The following is a 15,277-nucleotide window of genomic DNA, read 5'->3' on the forward strand; positions in this document are numbered from 1 at the left end:
GATTGTTTCTCTCACCTTTTATTAAAAATAAAAAAGGCCATGTCATCGAAGATCAACCGGAAATGCAGCTCTGAGAGAACTTTTTGAGGATGTGAAATTGCAATGATGGAGAAGAGGGAGATTCTGCAAATGCTGACAACGTGGCCAGGGGAGAAGGCAGCGCCCACTAAACCCCAACTGGTCGTTCTTATGACACGGCTTTAACACTTTCATTTTGAGTCAAGCTTTGAGCTCAGCAGCAATCCTGGTTTGGCAGATAAATGACCACAGAGATAAAAGACCTTTGAACCATCTCTAAATAAATCCCCATAGCAATCCTCACCACCACCAAATAAATAAATAAATAAATAAATAAATAAATAAATAAAAAAGGAAAGAAACCAACCCACCAGTGATACTAGTTGATGCTTGTGCAGGCATCAGAAATGAGACAGCAGCACTGCCGTCCACGAACACAATTCAACACAGCCCATAGCAATATGAAAGCAGAAGGAGCCTAGAGAAACAGAGGCTTCTGAGACAACCCACACCCCCAGGAGCCCAGCACCACTGCAAGTCACTGTGGGTCAGCTGTGCCTGCACGGAGGATGGTCCTGTGGGTGGCCCAAATGTGCTGGATGCTAGCACAGCAATCAGAATAATGCACACTGAGTGAGGGGTTGTGCTAAGTGCCCACAGGCCCCTCCATCGCCTCAAGACACTAACAAGAAGGTGCTGGTATCATCCCTGATTTTCACACAATCAGGACACAGTCTCAAGAGGTTAAGTAATGTGCCTGAGGGGATACAGAGCCCAAGGTCTCTTCCTCCAAAGACAGTGAGAACCCAGTCCAGAACACAGGGGATCTGACTTCCAATTCACTCTCAGGGCATGGACTCTTGCTAACAGATCCCTTATTCCTCACTTCAGGGAATGAAGGGCTCTCCACTGGAATAGAACACAGTTTCCCTGCTTCATTACTCTGCCAGGTTATCTTCAAAAGTATGGAGTTCACCAAAGAATATTCCTTGGAGAAGTCCAAAGTCAAACTGACTACCAAGGGAATATCAAAACCAAGAGGAAAAGAGCCAGCATGGTGCTTAAAACCCCTAGAGAATCCCAAATACAGAAGAAAAAAAAATACAAGAAAGGGAAGAAAGAACCAAACTTTCCCAGAATATCGTCATGGAACACAAGTTTGATAAATCTCACCACTTTTTAAACTCAACTCTGACGCTTGCTCCCACAATTGTGGGCCTTTTGACATTGGGGCAGAAAGGAAACAATCTGATGATGGAACAGTGGGTCCAAAGAGAGGTCAAAAATTTTGTTTATAGTAACTAGTTTTGTTAAAGAGAAAGACTTGCCCCATCTAGCAGAATGGTTCTTAAAGTTTCCAGTTTTTAGAACAGACATAAGGCTGCAGAGGTCAAAAGCTGTTTTTAGTTCATCCTTTTTTTTTTTTTTTAAACATGCAGAAACTGAGACCCAGGAAGGTGAAGCAATATTGCTGAAATTAGTCTCTGCTAGTGACAGAGACAGAGCTAGTGCCCAGGGCTCCCGTCCCCAAGTCCAGTGTTCTATCCCCACACCTTCAGCTCCAGCCAGATGTCAAACGTTACTTGCTGCCCCATGAAGACAAATACTTTGTGGAGAAGGTCATTTACCACCTTTCAGGCAGCTCTAGCTATAAAATAACAAGGGAGAAAGAAACCTATCAGGAAACAAAATTTTCAAGCACACTGATGAATAAATAGGAATGTGCTGCTTTAAAAAAAATCTATAGCGAGAAAACATAAAACTAAACAAGAGGGAAAGTCAGCCTCTTGCAAAGAAAAGCTGGTGAGACCTGTTCTCTTATCAGGTTGAGGGTGCTGTGGGGGAAGAAGCTCATACTCTCAGGAGTTGAAAACACCACATTCTCACCCCCCAGAAGAAGGGAGGGCAAACCCAGGGATGCATGTAGGAGTGACCAGAGAGGCTGCTGGGCCAAATGATGGGAAGGGAAGGACACCTGAGCCACAAAGAAGGTGGAAGGCTCTCTGCTGGATGCCCAGGGCCACCACCACCATGGAGGAGATGATGGGTACAGCAGCCAGACATCAGGCATTCTGAGCTAACTTTTTCTCCTGCCCAGCACCCCCTCCCAACTATCTGATGTGCCAAACTGCTACAACCACAGAGAGTCAAGAGAGAAATGTGCCCCTTAACACCCTATGGAAAAATGGAGAACCCTAGTACAGGCCTCATCACTGACAGCTGTATTACCTAAAGACTCCCCTTTTAAGGTTCTTTGCTCTGCATCACTTTCATTATATTCCCTGGGCCCCCAAGCCTTCCCTTTCCCCAGTTCAAAGCCCACTGAGCATTCCCATTGCTTACAGAATTAAATACAAACCCATTTATTTATTTGACATTCATCATTCCTTGCAATCTGATGCTAACCTCGCTTCCCATCTACATCCATACTTTGTGCGTTCGGCACAAAGAAGGTGCTATTTAAAGAATGGGCAAATGAGTGCATGACCCGTTGAACTTCCTAAGAGAGGGTTAGCAGTGTTCAGAGAAGAATACTGAGGTTTTTCCATAGACACATGACGATGGTATAGGTGGGATTGTCCAGGACAAATCCCAAGCATGGTTCCAGGACCACGGCAGGCACATGACAAATGTGAGGTTGAAGTTCTTGCTATCGGAGGAAACAGGTTCTCTTGATGAAGCTGGGAAAAGGGAAAACTAAATCCAAACAAATGAAATAGAAGTTGCATTTTGGTTAAAGGCAAATAAAAATCTGTAAGCACAACAAAGGAAAAGAACAAGACTTTAACTCATGAGGATTTGAATTTTCCTTCAAACAGCCTGGAACACTTAGAATTAAGGGCAATATACCAGGTTATGATCTTGTACCCTAACTAATGTTGGAAGGTGTAGAGGAAATGTCCCAGTGCTTAGAATCTTTACCTTCCAGCAGTCTTTTAGAGTGTGGCCACTTCAGGACTGGAACACAACATTAGCTTTGGAGTACAGAAGAACTGGCTTCAAAGACCAACCCTGCCCATTTCTGTTCCTGCTCTTTGGAAGCAAATGAGCCTCAATTTCCTCATCTGTGAAGAAGTAGTATCTGCCTGGCAGGACTGTTACAAGGACTAATAGTGAAGGTAAATACATATAAAACAGCTAGCACAGGGCTTGCCACAAATCCAAACTGGTTATCATGATGTGTGCTCTGTAAGTTACCCATTTTTCCTAAAATCTTCCATTGAGTTATACAATGTGGAAATCATCATCTCTATCTGGCAGATGAAGAAACTGGGGCTTCAGCAAGGTTATACTCCAGATCCAAAGCCACCGAGCCAGTTGGTACAGATTGCCACCCACATCTCCTAGCCTGGGTCACTGAATGGAGCTTGGGTAAAAGTCCCCTGTCCTTCTCATCCTGTTGAACCCGGAGAGGAGTTCCTGATTCTCACAAAAAGTTCTCAGGAAAGAGGAGAGCTGCTAAGCTCTGCCCAGCTGCGAGCCTTTCAAAGACTTGTCACTGTTGGAACATTCTACGCTCATGTGCTATACTTGAATTTGCTTCTAGAAACTCCGTCTCATGTTCTCTATTGTTTTGACTGAGTGACCTAGAAGGGAGCTACATGAAGTTTATGTTATTTCATCACTTGCCTGAGTAAGTCTAATATGCAACAATGACGGTACCATGGTAAAGATCAAGTTGCCTTTCTTTAATGAGATCATCTGCAAAGGAGGTCCATCCACAGCACAGTTCTGAGGCCCTGAAATATGTTCAGAATTCTCTTCTCAGCCTCTACTTCTCACCAAATGCTACTCTTACACCTCACATAAATTCATTCATCAGAAACCCACTGCCATATAGCACTTCAGTTGCCATCTCAATTTCATATGGAAGACAGGTGACCTGTCCCCTGGTTAGAAAGAATCCATGCAAACTTGAGCCAGTGGGGGAGCATCTTCATGGGTCCCTCCTTACCATCCTACCACTTTAGAGGCCATGTTGCCTCAACCTCTATAATGCCTCTCTGGTTTGGAGGGTTGGTGTTAGGTTTCAGTCTTGGAATAAAGCCCTTGAGGGTGCCACACATACACGTCTTCACACCAAAGTAGTAGAACATACTGAAATACAATTAGCCTAGCAAAAACCTAGCTCTGTTATGTAAGGAACGCTATCATTATCCTAAGGAGTATTCTTTTTACAAAAACCAATGAAAAAGAAAATCATTTGGGACCCAATATAAGCTGTCTTTGCCTAAGGCTGTCAAACAATGACTTGAACAAAATTAATTGGTCTACAAAAAAAAAAAAAGTCAGCACATAATGATGTAACACCCAATTTCCCCCAGCCTCCAAGTTTGGAGGCTAAATCCTTAATAACAAAACAAAACAAAATCCTTGTTATCCTGAAACTCTATGTCCTTTCCCTAAAAAAAGGCTCGTCAAATAATAGTAATAATAATAATGTATATATGTACATATGTATGTATATATATACACACATATATATGTATATTTACATAATTTTTTCCCTTTTGGAAAGGGCCAGATAGTACACAGTTTAAGCGTTGTGGGACATACAGTCTCTGTCACAACCACTCCACTCTGCCGTCTTCGTGCAAAAGCAGTCATAGACAAAATGTAAACAAATGGATGTGGCTCCGTTCCAATAAAACTGTATTTATGGACACTGAAATTTGAATTTCAAACAATTTTCACATGTTACAAAATATTATTCTTTGTTTGATTTTTTTCCAACCATTCTTTGCTTGTGGGCTGTATAAAAACAGGGAAGGAGCAAGATTTGGCCCACAGACTACAGTTTGCCGACCCCTGCTCTAAGCCAACACGTATATTCAGGTGACCCCCAAGTAGGCATCTCTACCAACTCAAGGATCAGGTCAACAGAGCCTCCCTCCTGGCTCCCAGTCTAGGACCCGAGTTCCAGGGGCCACTCCATGCACACTTCTCCAATGAGTGGCTTGCCTTATTAAAAAAAAAAAAAGGTGGTGGCAGGGCACCTGGCTGGTCAGTCAAGTAGAGCTTGCGACTCTCGATCTCAGGGTTGTGAGTTTGAACCCCACATTGAGGGTAGAGTTTGCTTTTTAAAAAAAGACCCAGAAGACTGGATTTTAGAGTCAGACTCTGATCTGTTGCTTACCAAATGCCACATCCTTTCCCCCATCCGAAGTTACTGATCACATGTTTCACGTTCCTACAAATAAGTAAATTCTGCAAGTTCATGGCCCTGAAACAGCAAGCAAGGTTTCTACCTCTCCACCTCAACTTCAGCTTTTACTAACTCCCTCTTTTCCAAACAACAGGAACTCTGGAGAGTAAGAGAGTTAACATTCTAATCCAATAGAGATCAGAGAACGTTTCCATCATCTATCAAGTGATTAAGACTCAGTACTGATAACTTTATTCATTCGTTTCTGGGAAGTAACCGCTCTAGGCATAAATAAATGTAGGACGGATGGAGAAGCAGAGTATGAAGCAAGCCCCTAACAATTTAAAAGTTTTGTAGATACTCCCATTACAGTGTCAGCATAACCAGCATAACACAACACTGTAAGCTGAATTTTAGTCCTTCCCCTCCCTTTGCCTCCCTTCCAATTTCTGAGACTTAGAAACACTCACTTGGGGTGTCGCACATTGGGAGAAGTGATGTCACCTCTCTTTCCGATAAAGCACAAAAAGGGCATCCAGCTTTTTGGTTAATGATGACCAGCCTGAGAATTTCAGAAATGAGAATGGAGGTCCACTGCACACTGCAGCTTCTAAATCATCCCCATGTCACAAATTCCAGAGTTTTATTCTGGGGCATTCCAAGAGGCAGAGGACTATCTTTGGGAACACTCCTGTGGCTTTATGGAAGGTCATAACTGATCAGGACAACGTAGCTCTTTCTAGGGTAATGAACTTGGGTACGCACACCCCAAACTGTGGGCTGTTGCTCAAACCCTGGCAGTGATGGGGATGGAGGGAAAACAGTTACCACAGTTTTTGAGACTGCCCACCCACATAAAAATCCAACAATGCACAAAGAACTGGCCATCTCAATGGCCACAGACAAAGATACTCATTTTCAAAGCTGAAGAGACCCAACTCCAAAGCAAAGCCTCACTTTCCAAGTGGAGCCTAATGTGAACTGCTCCATTTTCTGGCAAGAATTTCAAAAGTTTCCAAAAGCACTTAGGTAATCTTTTATGACAGAAACCCCAGAAATCACTGCAACTTGTAATGGGGACAGGGGAAGGAAAGCACAACCTCTGTGCTCTGTGAAAACAAGCCGATTTCTAAAAATTACTTTATATTCCAAAGGTTAAAATAAGATGACCAACTGTCCTGGCTTGCCCAAGACTGAAGGGGTACCTGGCTTCAGGGCTTTTGGTTTTAAAACTGGGATAGTCTGAGCAAACCAGAAGGCACTGGTCACCCAGAAAATCTCCCCTCATCCGGGTCTTTGGATTTTAAATTCAATATATCAGCCCAAACACTTAGCGTGAGGGAGGACACAAGGCTTACACCAATGAAAAAACATGAGTCCTAGCAGTTCTACTGAAAATGATTACAGAAAAGCTCAAAAACCACTAGTAAAAAAAATGCTACAGATTATCTCTGAGCCATAATGGAGAGAGGGTCATTCACTTGTGCTATTTTTAGCTAATCCATCATGTCTAGAGCCCAAGTAAATAAGATGTGGGGGAAAGTTACAAAGACTCTGATGAACTCCTACCACCCTGAACCCAAAACCTCTGTCAAAAAGGGAGCTCCTTTCAGAGGCATTTACAAGCCCCAGAGAGTTTTGGAACGCTTTCGAGACTAGGGCAGTCCTCTGCTATTATAGCTGAGTGCCATACCCCACCCAAGAAGGGAAGTCACTGTAACCCCCTGTGATATAATTACAATGAAACCTGGCCCCATTCATTCCCAACCAAATACCACCACCAGTCACCTAGAGGGCTGCTTTCCACCAGTTAGGCCTGTAGGAGGAAAGTGACAACCAACCAAGTTCAGTCAATACCCAATCTCAAAACATCTGTGATGTGTTAGACAAAGATTCAGGTCAGTTATCCGCCCCTTCTTCTTTCTCCAGTTTGAGCTCCAGGGCTCACCACTGGCTTTCAGAGCAATGATCTCTCACCTTCTACTGGACTAAATTACTATGAAGGTGACTTCCTTAGTCCAGTGATTAACTTGCCTATTTTAGACAGGCTTAACAATGGTGGTTGAAACCAAAAGAAGGTTATAAAGGTTCTTGACTCTTCTGATTGACCAAAACTCTCCATATCCCATGCTTAACTATAACAGATGCAAATATTAAAGCCAAAAAAGAAAAAAACCCTCTAATTTTGTCACAGCTTAGCCAGGTCTGACCTACCCAAGAGGCTGCTACACAATAAATAGAAATGTTCCAGAATTATAATTCTAGTAGCCGTTGATTTTCATGTGGTAGAAGATATAATAATAAATTAGACACTGTACCAAGATATCAGAGGCATTTCTTCTGGAGGGTGTTAAGTATTCCATCAAAGAGATTGATAATTCCAAAATAAATAAGTAATAATCAAACAGACCTTTAACAGCTGGGGGGGGGGTGGCAAAAATGAATTAACAAAAAACCCTACAAAACGGGGCTCCCTACCTTCTTTTTGGAGTGGCTTCTTTCCTCCTCCTTCGTGGCTTTGCTATTTTTCCCAGCACGGGACACCTTCTGGTCGCCAGACTGCTTAATGGTGATCTTGATCTCAGGGGGGCATATATAGTTCTCCAGATTCTTTGGGGGTTTCTTAGCCCGCTTGGTGGTCTGAATCTTCAGCTTCAGACTCCCCTCTGTAAAGTTTGCCTCCTTGATAGAAAATTCCTGTTCTTCCAGGCCATCTCCTGCAACCCATTTCTCACTGTCTGCATTTGAGTTGGAATCCACATCCTGCCCTGAGCCCAGTTCATCCTCCTCCTCTGGCTCCATGCGTTCTCCGCCCACTGGGATCCCCTTCCCAGGTCCTGGAGCAGAAAGCAAAGATTCTCCTGCACAGCCAGGAGCAGTCGGTGGCTTGGCTGAGGAGACAGGCAGGAATTCCGACTCGTCCCCCCTTTGCCGGGAGGTGCTTAAGATTTCCCTGGACTCCATGACAATCCTACAGTCTTCAGGAGTTCTCAGGAGGTGGGAGAGAAGAGGGGGAAAGGGAAAGGTGAGAAGCGAGGTCACCCGAAATCCCAAGGACAAAGTGGTCCAGCTGCTGGGTTCAGAGTCCCAGGAATGGAGACACGGCCAAGTGTTCAGAAGAGGTCAGATCTGCAACTGAGAAGCAGAGAGATAATTAGTCATGGCAGGAAGGAAAATGACCTCAAAAGTAACTCAAGTTCTAGAAGCCCCTTCCCCCTAATCTATGGCATCAGGGGAAAAAAAAAAAAAAGATGGGAAAAAAAACCAAACCAGAACATGCACATCCCCAAATTGAATTATATTGGATTATATTACGCAGACACACACACACAACCACACACACACACACACACACACACACACACACAGCCCTTCACTGAATGGTTAATTTTTCTGGCTATGGGCCCAAGAATAAAGATACTCCAGTTCAATACAAAGTTACAAGTTTCTTATACTGAAGCCACAGCTAGCTGAGTCACCATCAAAACCAACCATGACGAAAGGGAAGTCTAAAGTGTTGAGGCAGGTCTGTGGGAACCACGTTTGGCTGGCTTCTTGCACCACTTCCCTCTGACATGTGAAGAACTGTTTGCAAAGCTGAACACAACCCCCGAGCCGCCCTCCGCTGTCTGGTTGGAAGGACATTTAGCTAACCTCCTGACCATTCTTTCTTTATCATCTTCCATGGTAAATTATTTCAATTACACAAAATTAGCTTTATTTCTTAAAACAAATGCAAAGCTTAGATGCAGGCTTGAAAGAGGAAAACATAAAGAGTTCAGTGGAAAATCACTTCTAATGCTGTGATTAATACAAAACAATCACTAAAAATGTTTCTGTCCACACAAAAGATATTTAATCATTATCAATTATTTAGATAAAAATAGCCATTCGAGACAGCTTTAATTCCCTTTCTGGTCCTTAAATAAAGTGGCATTCTGTCTACATGACAACAAAAAAGGGAAAAAGAGAGAAGGAGCATTTCACAGGCCTTTGGAGGTATCAGGAATGACTCTCCCCACTCCCTACCCCCAGGGTCTTTGATTCTGCCTTCCTTCCAGAGGAAACCAGAAACATCAGTCAGGTTCTCTTCAGACCATCATAGGACCAGCTAAACTATTCCTCACCCTTATTCACTGTATGTCCCATTATTCCCAGTTTCAGACTCGTCATTTTCAAGACCCCAAAGGAAATGCAGTGCTCATCCTCAAAAGAAAACAGAGAGCCCCATGGCTACACAAAATTTCAAGACACTATCTTCTTCCATCCCTAGGCTGTAGGTGAGATCACACTCAAGCCTTAAATAGCTCAATGGGCTGGGGTTTCCTAGCAGAAGACATTACTGCACACCTTCTACCTTGGAGCCCAGCAATTCAAGGTAGTAACCAGCAAATGTGCCCGCCAGAAAATGCCTAAGAACTGCAAAGACACATTGAGGACAGCCAAAAATGAAGCCTGGAGACCGGGCATGTCTTTTCTCCCTCTGGAATCAGTACATTTTCGGCTGATGTGGTGTGAGGAAGCTGGCCAGCAAGGCAGCCATTCTCTGCTCCCCAGAGAAGCCCAGGAGCATACTCGGCTCCTGGAAATCGCTCAGCCCTGCAGAAAGACATGTTTACAACTGCTTCCTCTAAGGGGAAAACCCAAGGAACACAGCATTTCTGGAAGAGAAGAGGCTGCCTTAGTGAGAGCAAGAGCATCTTCACTGAATCTGTCACAAGAAGACTGGGCAGCCACCTGTGCCCCAGGCTATAGAAGGGACAAAGTCCCCACTTAGGGGCAGGGGAGGGCAGTTAGACCAGGTGACACTTGAAGTTTCTTTTACTTGTAAGATTATTTGTGTCATCCAGACTGATCTACCTTCCTAAAACTTTATATAATTTTTAAAAAGTCATATTCAAGTCAACATTCATCGAGGCCCCTCTTACTGGTTGTCGGGTACCACACTAGCTGTTGAGGAGACATCAAGATGCCTTAGAATGTGTCCCTGTGTGTCAAGCACCAATTGTCCAGTAGATCTTTCTCAGCTCGTACCCCAGGTCCATCCAAACTGCAAGCCATGTTTTCACAAGGCAGTAGTATTCAGTGGTTTGCTTCCTCTGGCAGGAAGCTTCAATGTGACATTTAATTCCCTGGTACGTACTTATAAAGTTATTCTTGTGTTAGGGCAAAAAAGTGAGCCATGTTCTCCATTAAACGTTCCTAAACTAAACTAAATCCATCTGGAACTTTGAATGTCTATTGCAGGTTCTGGGCTGTGATAAAAGAAGATGAAATCTAACTTTAGAGGAATGGATAGTAGTGTGAAATGGTATATTATTAAGAAAATCTCTCCAATTAAAAAAAAATTCCCTTCAGAGTTCCTTATATTGAATGGTATAAATCATTAATTAATTGATGTTGAAGACAACATTTTGAAACTTAAAACTCAAGTTGTGAGAGGTCCACAAAAAAATGAAAATTCAACAATTTATTTTTCAGTACTCCTCCAGTCAAGATCCTAAGATAACTGAAATACAGTCCCTTTCTTCAAAGAGTTCACATTCTTGAAGAGAGATTTGGAAAACAACTACAACAAAGTAGATATTTATATGTCCTATAGTAAAGAAGAGAAACAAGGGAAGAGAAAATGTTTCCCGCTTCAGTGAGGTACAGAGAAACAGATGGGAAACTACACAGGAAGGCTTCAAGGAGAGAACAGAATATGGCTTTGACCTTCAGGGGCTTCAACAGGTGGAGTGGGAAGAAGGAAAACATGGCAGACAGAGGGAACAGCATGCAGGGAGGCCTGAAGCAGGAGCCTGCAGGAGGGTCACGCTCAGGAAAGAGAAAGTTGACGCTTGGCCAGGAGATGTGGCACAAAATGGGGACTGGTGAGAGTTAAAGCTGGAGATAAAAGGTTACAAACAGATCACAGGACACCCTTGAATGCTATGCTAATGGGCTAGATTTTATCTTACAGGTAATGGAAAGCCATTTAAGGGATGTTAGTAGGAAAGAGGCACTATCAAAGTTAGGAAGATAATTCTGGCATGTAGTGTAAGGGGTGAATTAATGGAACCTGATATTAGAGGCAGGGGGACCATAAGGAGGCTCAACTAAAATTCAATTCTTGTGGCATGAGGACCCGAACCAGGGCAGTCTGAGTATGACATGGTAAATAACAGAGATCAAACAGTAACACAGTTTCAAATCATCCCAATGTTCACGAACACATCACTTCCAGATTTTCTGTACCGGTCTCACTTTAAGAATCCAGTCTTAGGGCTCATTAGCCACCAACCTGCATTGCCTTTTCAAGTCAAACCAGTCTCCACTGTGGCATTACAAACACAGAATTCTCTCCACCTTGGTATTTTTATAGAATCTTTTCTTATATCGCCTTCTACCGACCCATGCAATGACTGGCATACAACTGGTCCTCTCCAAATGTTTGTCGCGTGAAGGAATGAACAAGCAAACACACAGATCCCAAACCTTCCCATAGTTCAAGGTCATGCCCAAGCCTTCACTTCTTCATGGCAACATTTTATAAACTCTGGACCACAGCATTCACTCCCTGGCCTGACTTACACTGCACCCCGCTGTATAGTTTGCCACTAAATACTAGTCTTACATCGTCTTCTTGCTGTTTCGAGCACACAAATCTTATTTTCTTTACTCAATCGCAATTCAGTCTCGGGCTAAGACCGACTGTGGTTGTACAACCCTTACATTTGCTTCAATACCGGGTGCAGGATTGGGTACTTGAACGGCTTCAAGTTCTTTCTGAATGAAAATGAATTAGCCCCCTGACAGCTATTCAAAGTCCTGTGGTTCCAACTACTTTGACTGCAGCTCTGCCAGCCCAAGCGCCCTCTGTGAAATTTACTGCCTATGCTGAGGATTATAATCTAGCCCCCCATATCCACATGCACCCCTCACCTTAAAAAATAAAGAAGCTTTCAAAAGTGAAGAGCAAAGAAACCTAACCTGTCTGTTTACTTCCCCAGCACACAAAGCTGTTGTTCTCCTTTTCCCTTCTCCCAGCACATACCTGCCACCCCAAATTCACCGTTCACTTTTTTGGTGGGTCTGGGAGACAACTGAGAGTTCTCTTGTGGTGTACCCCTGCCAACATGTGAGCGTGAGCACACGCACCCACTTGTGCACTCACAGAGGAGAGAAGCCAACGCAAGGTGAAAACCTTTTGCCTTGTCACATTCCAGCAGTCAGCGACTCCTCCAGAGGGGGCGGGTGCACAATGGACACTCTGTACTTGGCTCAGGCTCCTAGTCCAAATAAAGTTAACTCTTTGGTGGCTTCCTGTAGGACCTGGTGTCAGGGCACAGGAGTAATAAAACTTGCTTAGGAAATAACTGCCCAGCAGGTCCCACGGAAACAGAGGGGCAAGAAGGGTGGTGATGTACTTGGAAAGAACACTGGGGGAGAAGTCCAAGAACTTGCCCTCTACCCATGGCTCTCCCTTTTACAGTGACTATTTGCGAGGCTGCTTTGAGTCCTTTACTCCACACTCAACTCAGCAATGAATAGAACAAGGTCTCTTCCAGACACAAGACTCTAATTTTACCCTGCACAGCCACAGACCTACGAGGACACTCCACATTAGACAGTGTGGACCTTCAGAATTATTTCTCTGAGGGACCTGGGGAATCCTGGTTGGCTAGATGTGTCTCAGAACCCAAATGAGTCCCAAGGAACGCATCCTCTCTACCGTTCAAATCTGCAAGATGGAAGAAGTTTTCCTAATCCTGAAGCCTTGGGAAACTCTTACTAATCCCAGAGTATAGCAGCATAAATGCAAATTTTTGAGCCCCACTTATTGAATCAGGGCTCCCAGGGTGGGGTCCAGCCCTCTCGCTTTCCCCAAGCCTTCCAGATGATTCTGATGGGCTTAGGCTTTGCCTAATGTATGTACTTACCCCTACCTCCTGCCTTGACCAATGAACACGATTACTCTGTGTTTAAAGGTATTTCTCCCTTACATCACTATTCTGAGTCTCTGAATATACAAAGGTTGCATTTTTATTCATGCATGCAGTCCCAATGCCTAGCACTGTGCCCAACACATAATGGACACTCAAGAAATGCTGGTTGACTGAATTAATAAATGAACAACCCAACACGGCCTGGGTTTCCCAACATCATCCACCTCTCCCATTTGCTCTGCTCCCACAGCACCACCCACATGCAGGCCATCATCAGCTGGACTGTTGCCTTCCAAAGAGACAATATGGTGGAGCTGGCAGAGCCCTTGGCATATTTAACAGGAGTCAAACATGTGGATTCCGTACCTAGTTCTGTCAAGTAGGAGCCCTCATAAGTCCTCTTTCAGCCTCAATGTCTCATCAGCAAGATGGAACAAATGCCTTCCTGGTCTACCTTATTAGGTTATGACTATTATCTTTTTTTTTAATAGAACTACACATGCTCTTTATTAAAAAAAATTAAAAACATGCACCCCATATGGTCTTAAAGGCAAACAATCTACAAATATACAAGAGTCCCCTGCCTCATTCCTGACCTTCCCCCTCTCACAGAACTCTTCTGTGCCCGCCCCCCAGCCCCACCTCAGCTCTGTGTCCTGCAAATCCCCATAAGTCATTTCTTCCATCTTTACCTGTAAAAGCACAATCCTCAGACCAGAAACATTTCCCCCTCAAAACTCTGTAGACTGTCTGCTAACATTTGAAATAACAGAAGAGAAAATGCAGGCCAGCCTGGTTTGTTTCCTTTGTAGGCAACTTGTTTTACGCTGTTATAGTTGAAGATCTTTCCTCCATTGTATTAGAATTTTATGAACGACAAAATGAGTACAGTGCAGATCCCTCTCCTTTTATTTTTCCTACAACACGATGAGCCTTTTGGATCTATAGAGGCAGGAATATCCCCTGCGATCATACCTCTTTAACTATTTCTTCTACTCAATGGTTCTGGCTTCTCTCTCAGTTTTTCCTGTAATCCTCACTTTAGCGTTCCCATCTATGTCCTCCATTTCCCTCATTTTCTCTCTTACTGTTTTTATTTCTTGATTTTGCATTGTGGGAGAGCAAACCCCAAACTACCCTCCATGATACCAACTTAATTCTATTTTCCGTGTTCCCTTTGTCTATTGCAGATTTTTAATTCTGCTATTACACAGTTTGGATCCCTGCAGGCTTTCTTTACTTCATGCATCTTCCTTTCAGCTGATTCTGATGTTTTTCATCTCTGCATACTCCCTCCTTTGACTTTGTGCTCCTATCCCACCGGCGGTCATGCTTCTTCCTGTTGCAGATGTCTGGCAGCTTCCTGAAATTCTTATTTTGCAGTTGTAGTAAATAATTTTCATGATACTGTTCCTTTTACCTTATTTGGGTGTTTTCCCCTCTAAGGCCTCCTGTTGGTTCTTGCTCTTTGCTCATGCTGTAAAGGAGAAGAGAGTCATACCAGGTAGTGTTCATCTACAGAAAAAGCACCGGGCAGCTTTTGACTCTACCTTCAGTCCACCTGGAAGGCAATCAAATCCTCGTCTCAGCGCTACTGCTGTTATCAATGATCTCATCATCTAAGTTTCTCTTGAACAGTAATGGCGGTGTGCTGAGAGCAGCCTCAAGGGGATCCTGAGAGCCTATCCTATGTCTCTCTTCCCAACTCCACATTCAATGGGGTCAGGCTGGTAGTTTGAAAATTGGCTATGGTAAGAGTGTTTACACCACTGGAATTAGCAAACTTCACAAATAATGGCTTCAAAACAAATCTGCAGAACAGGGTGTTAAGCATTTACTAGAACACCATTGACAGTAGACATCTACCTACTACTGTTTTGCTGGACTATGAGGGCTGCTTCTGCCAGATTCTTTGAAATTCTGAAGAGCTGAAATCCCCAATATGCACTGTGACAAGGGCTCTTTGTGTCCACCTCAGAGCTGAACTTGAGGAGCCATCTCTGCCCAGAAGTCAATGCCCTGCTTCCACCCCTCTCAAACCTCCCTCCTTCAGACTTTTCCATTTGGTTTCTGAAAGCCATAGACTTTGAGGATATGTATAATGATGGTAGGGAGGAAACTATCTTCAGTTGTCTTATTAAAGTTGCCCATGCAGTAGACCGGATGACTGCCAATTTTTCTAGTT

At 43.7% G+C, this 15,277-nt stretch overlaps 1 protein-coding gene across 3 annotated transcripts in view; it reads right to left on the bottom strand.

Annotated features, from left to right (window-relative positions):
• Positions 1-15,277, bottom strand: part of SETBP1 (SET binding protein 1) — a 377,368-nt gene that overhangs the window by 348,680 nt on the left and 13,411 nt on the right. For all 3 annotated transcript variants that reach the window (XM_058692233.1, XM_058692235.1, XM_058692234.1), the window contains exon 2: positions 7,643-8,299. In XM_058692233.1, coding sequence (XP_058548216.1) covers positions 7,643-8,128 — 486 coding nt within the window. In that variant the 5' untranslated portion in view covers positions 8,129-8,299. The remainder of the gene's footprint in view (positions 1-7,642; positions 8,300-15,277) is intronic.

This window comes from Neofelis nebulosa, chromosome 11 (assembly GCF_028018385.1).
Source record: "Neofelis nebulosa isolate mNeoNeb1 chromosome 11, mNeoNeb1.pri, whole genome shotgun sequence".
Lineage (NCBI taxonomy): Eukaryota > Metazoa > Chordata > Mammalia > Carnivora > Felidae > Neofelis > Neofelis nebulosa.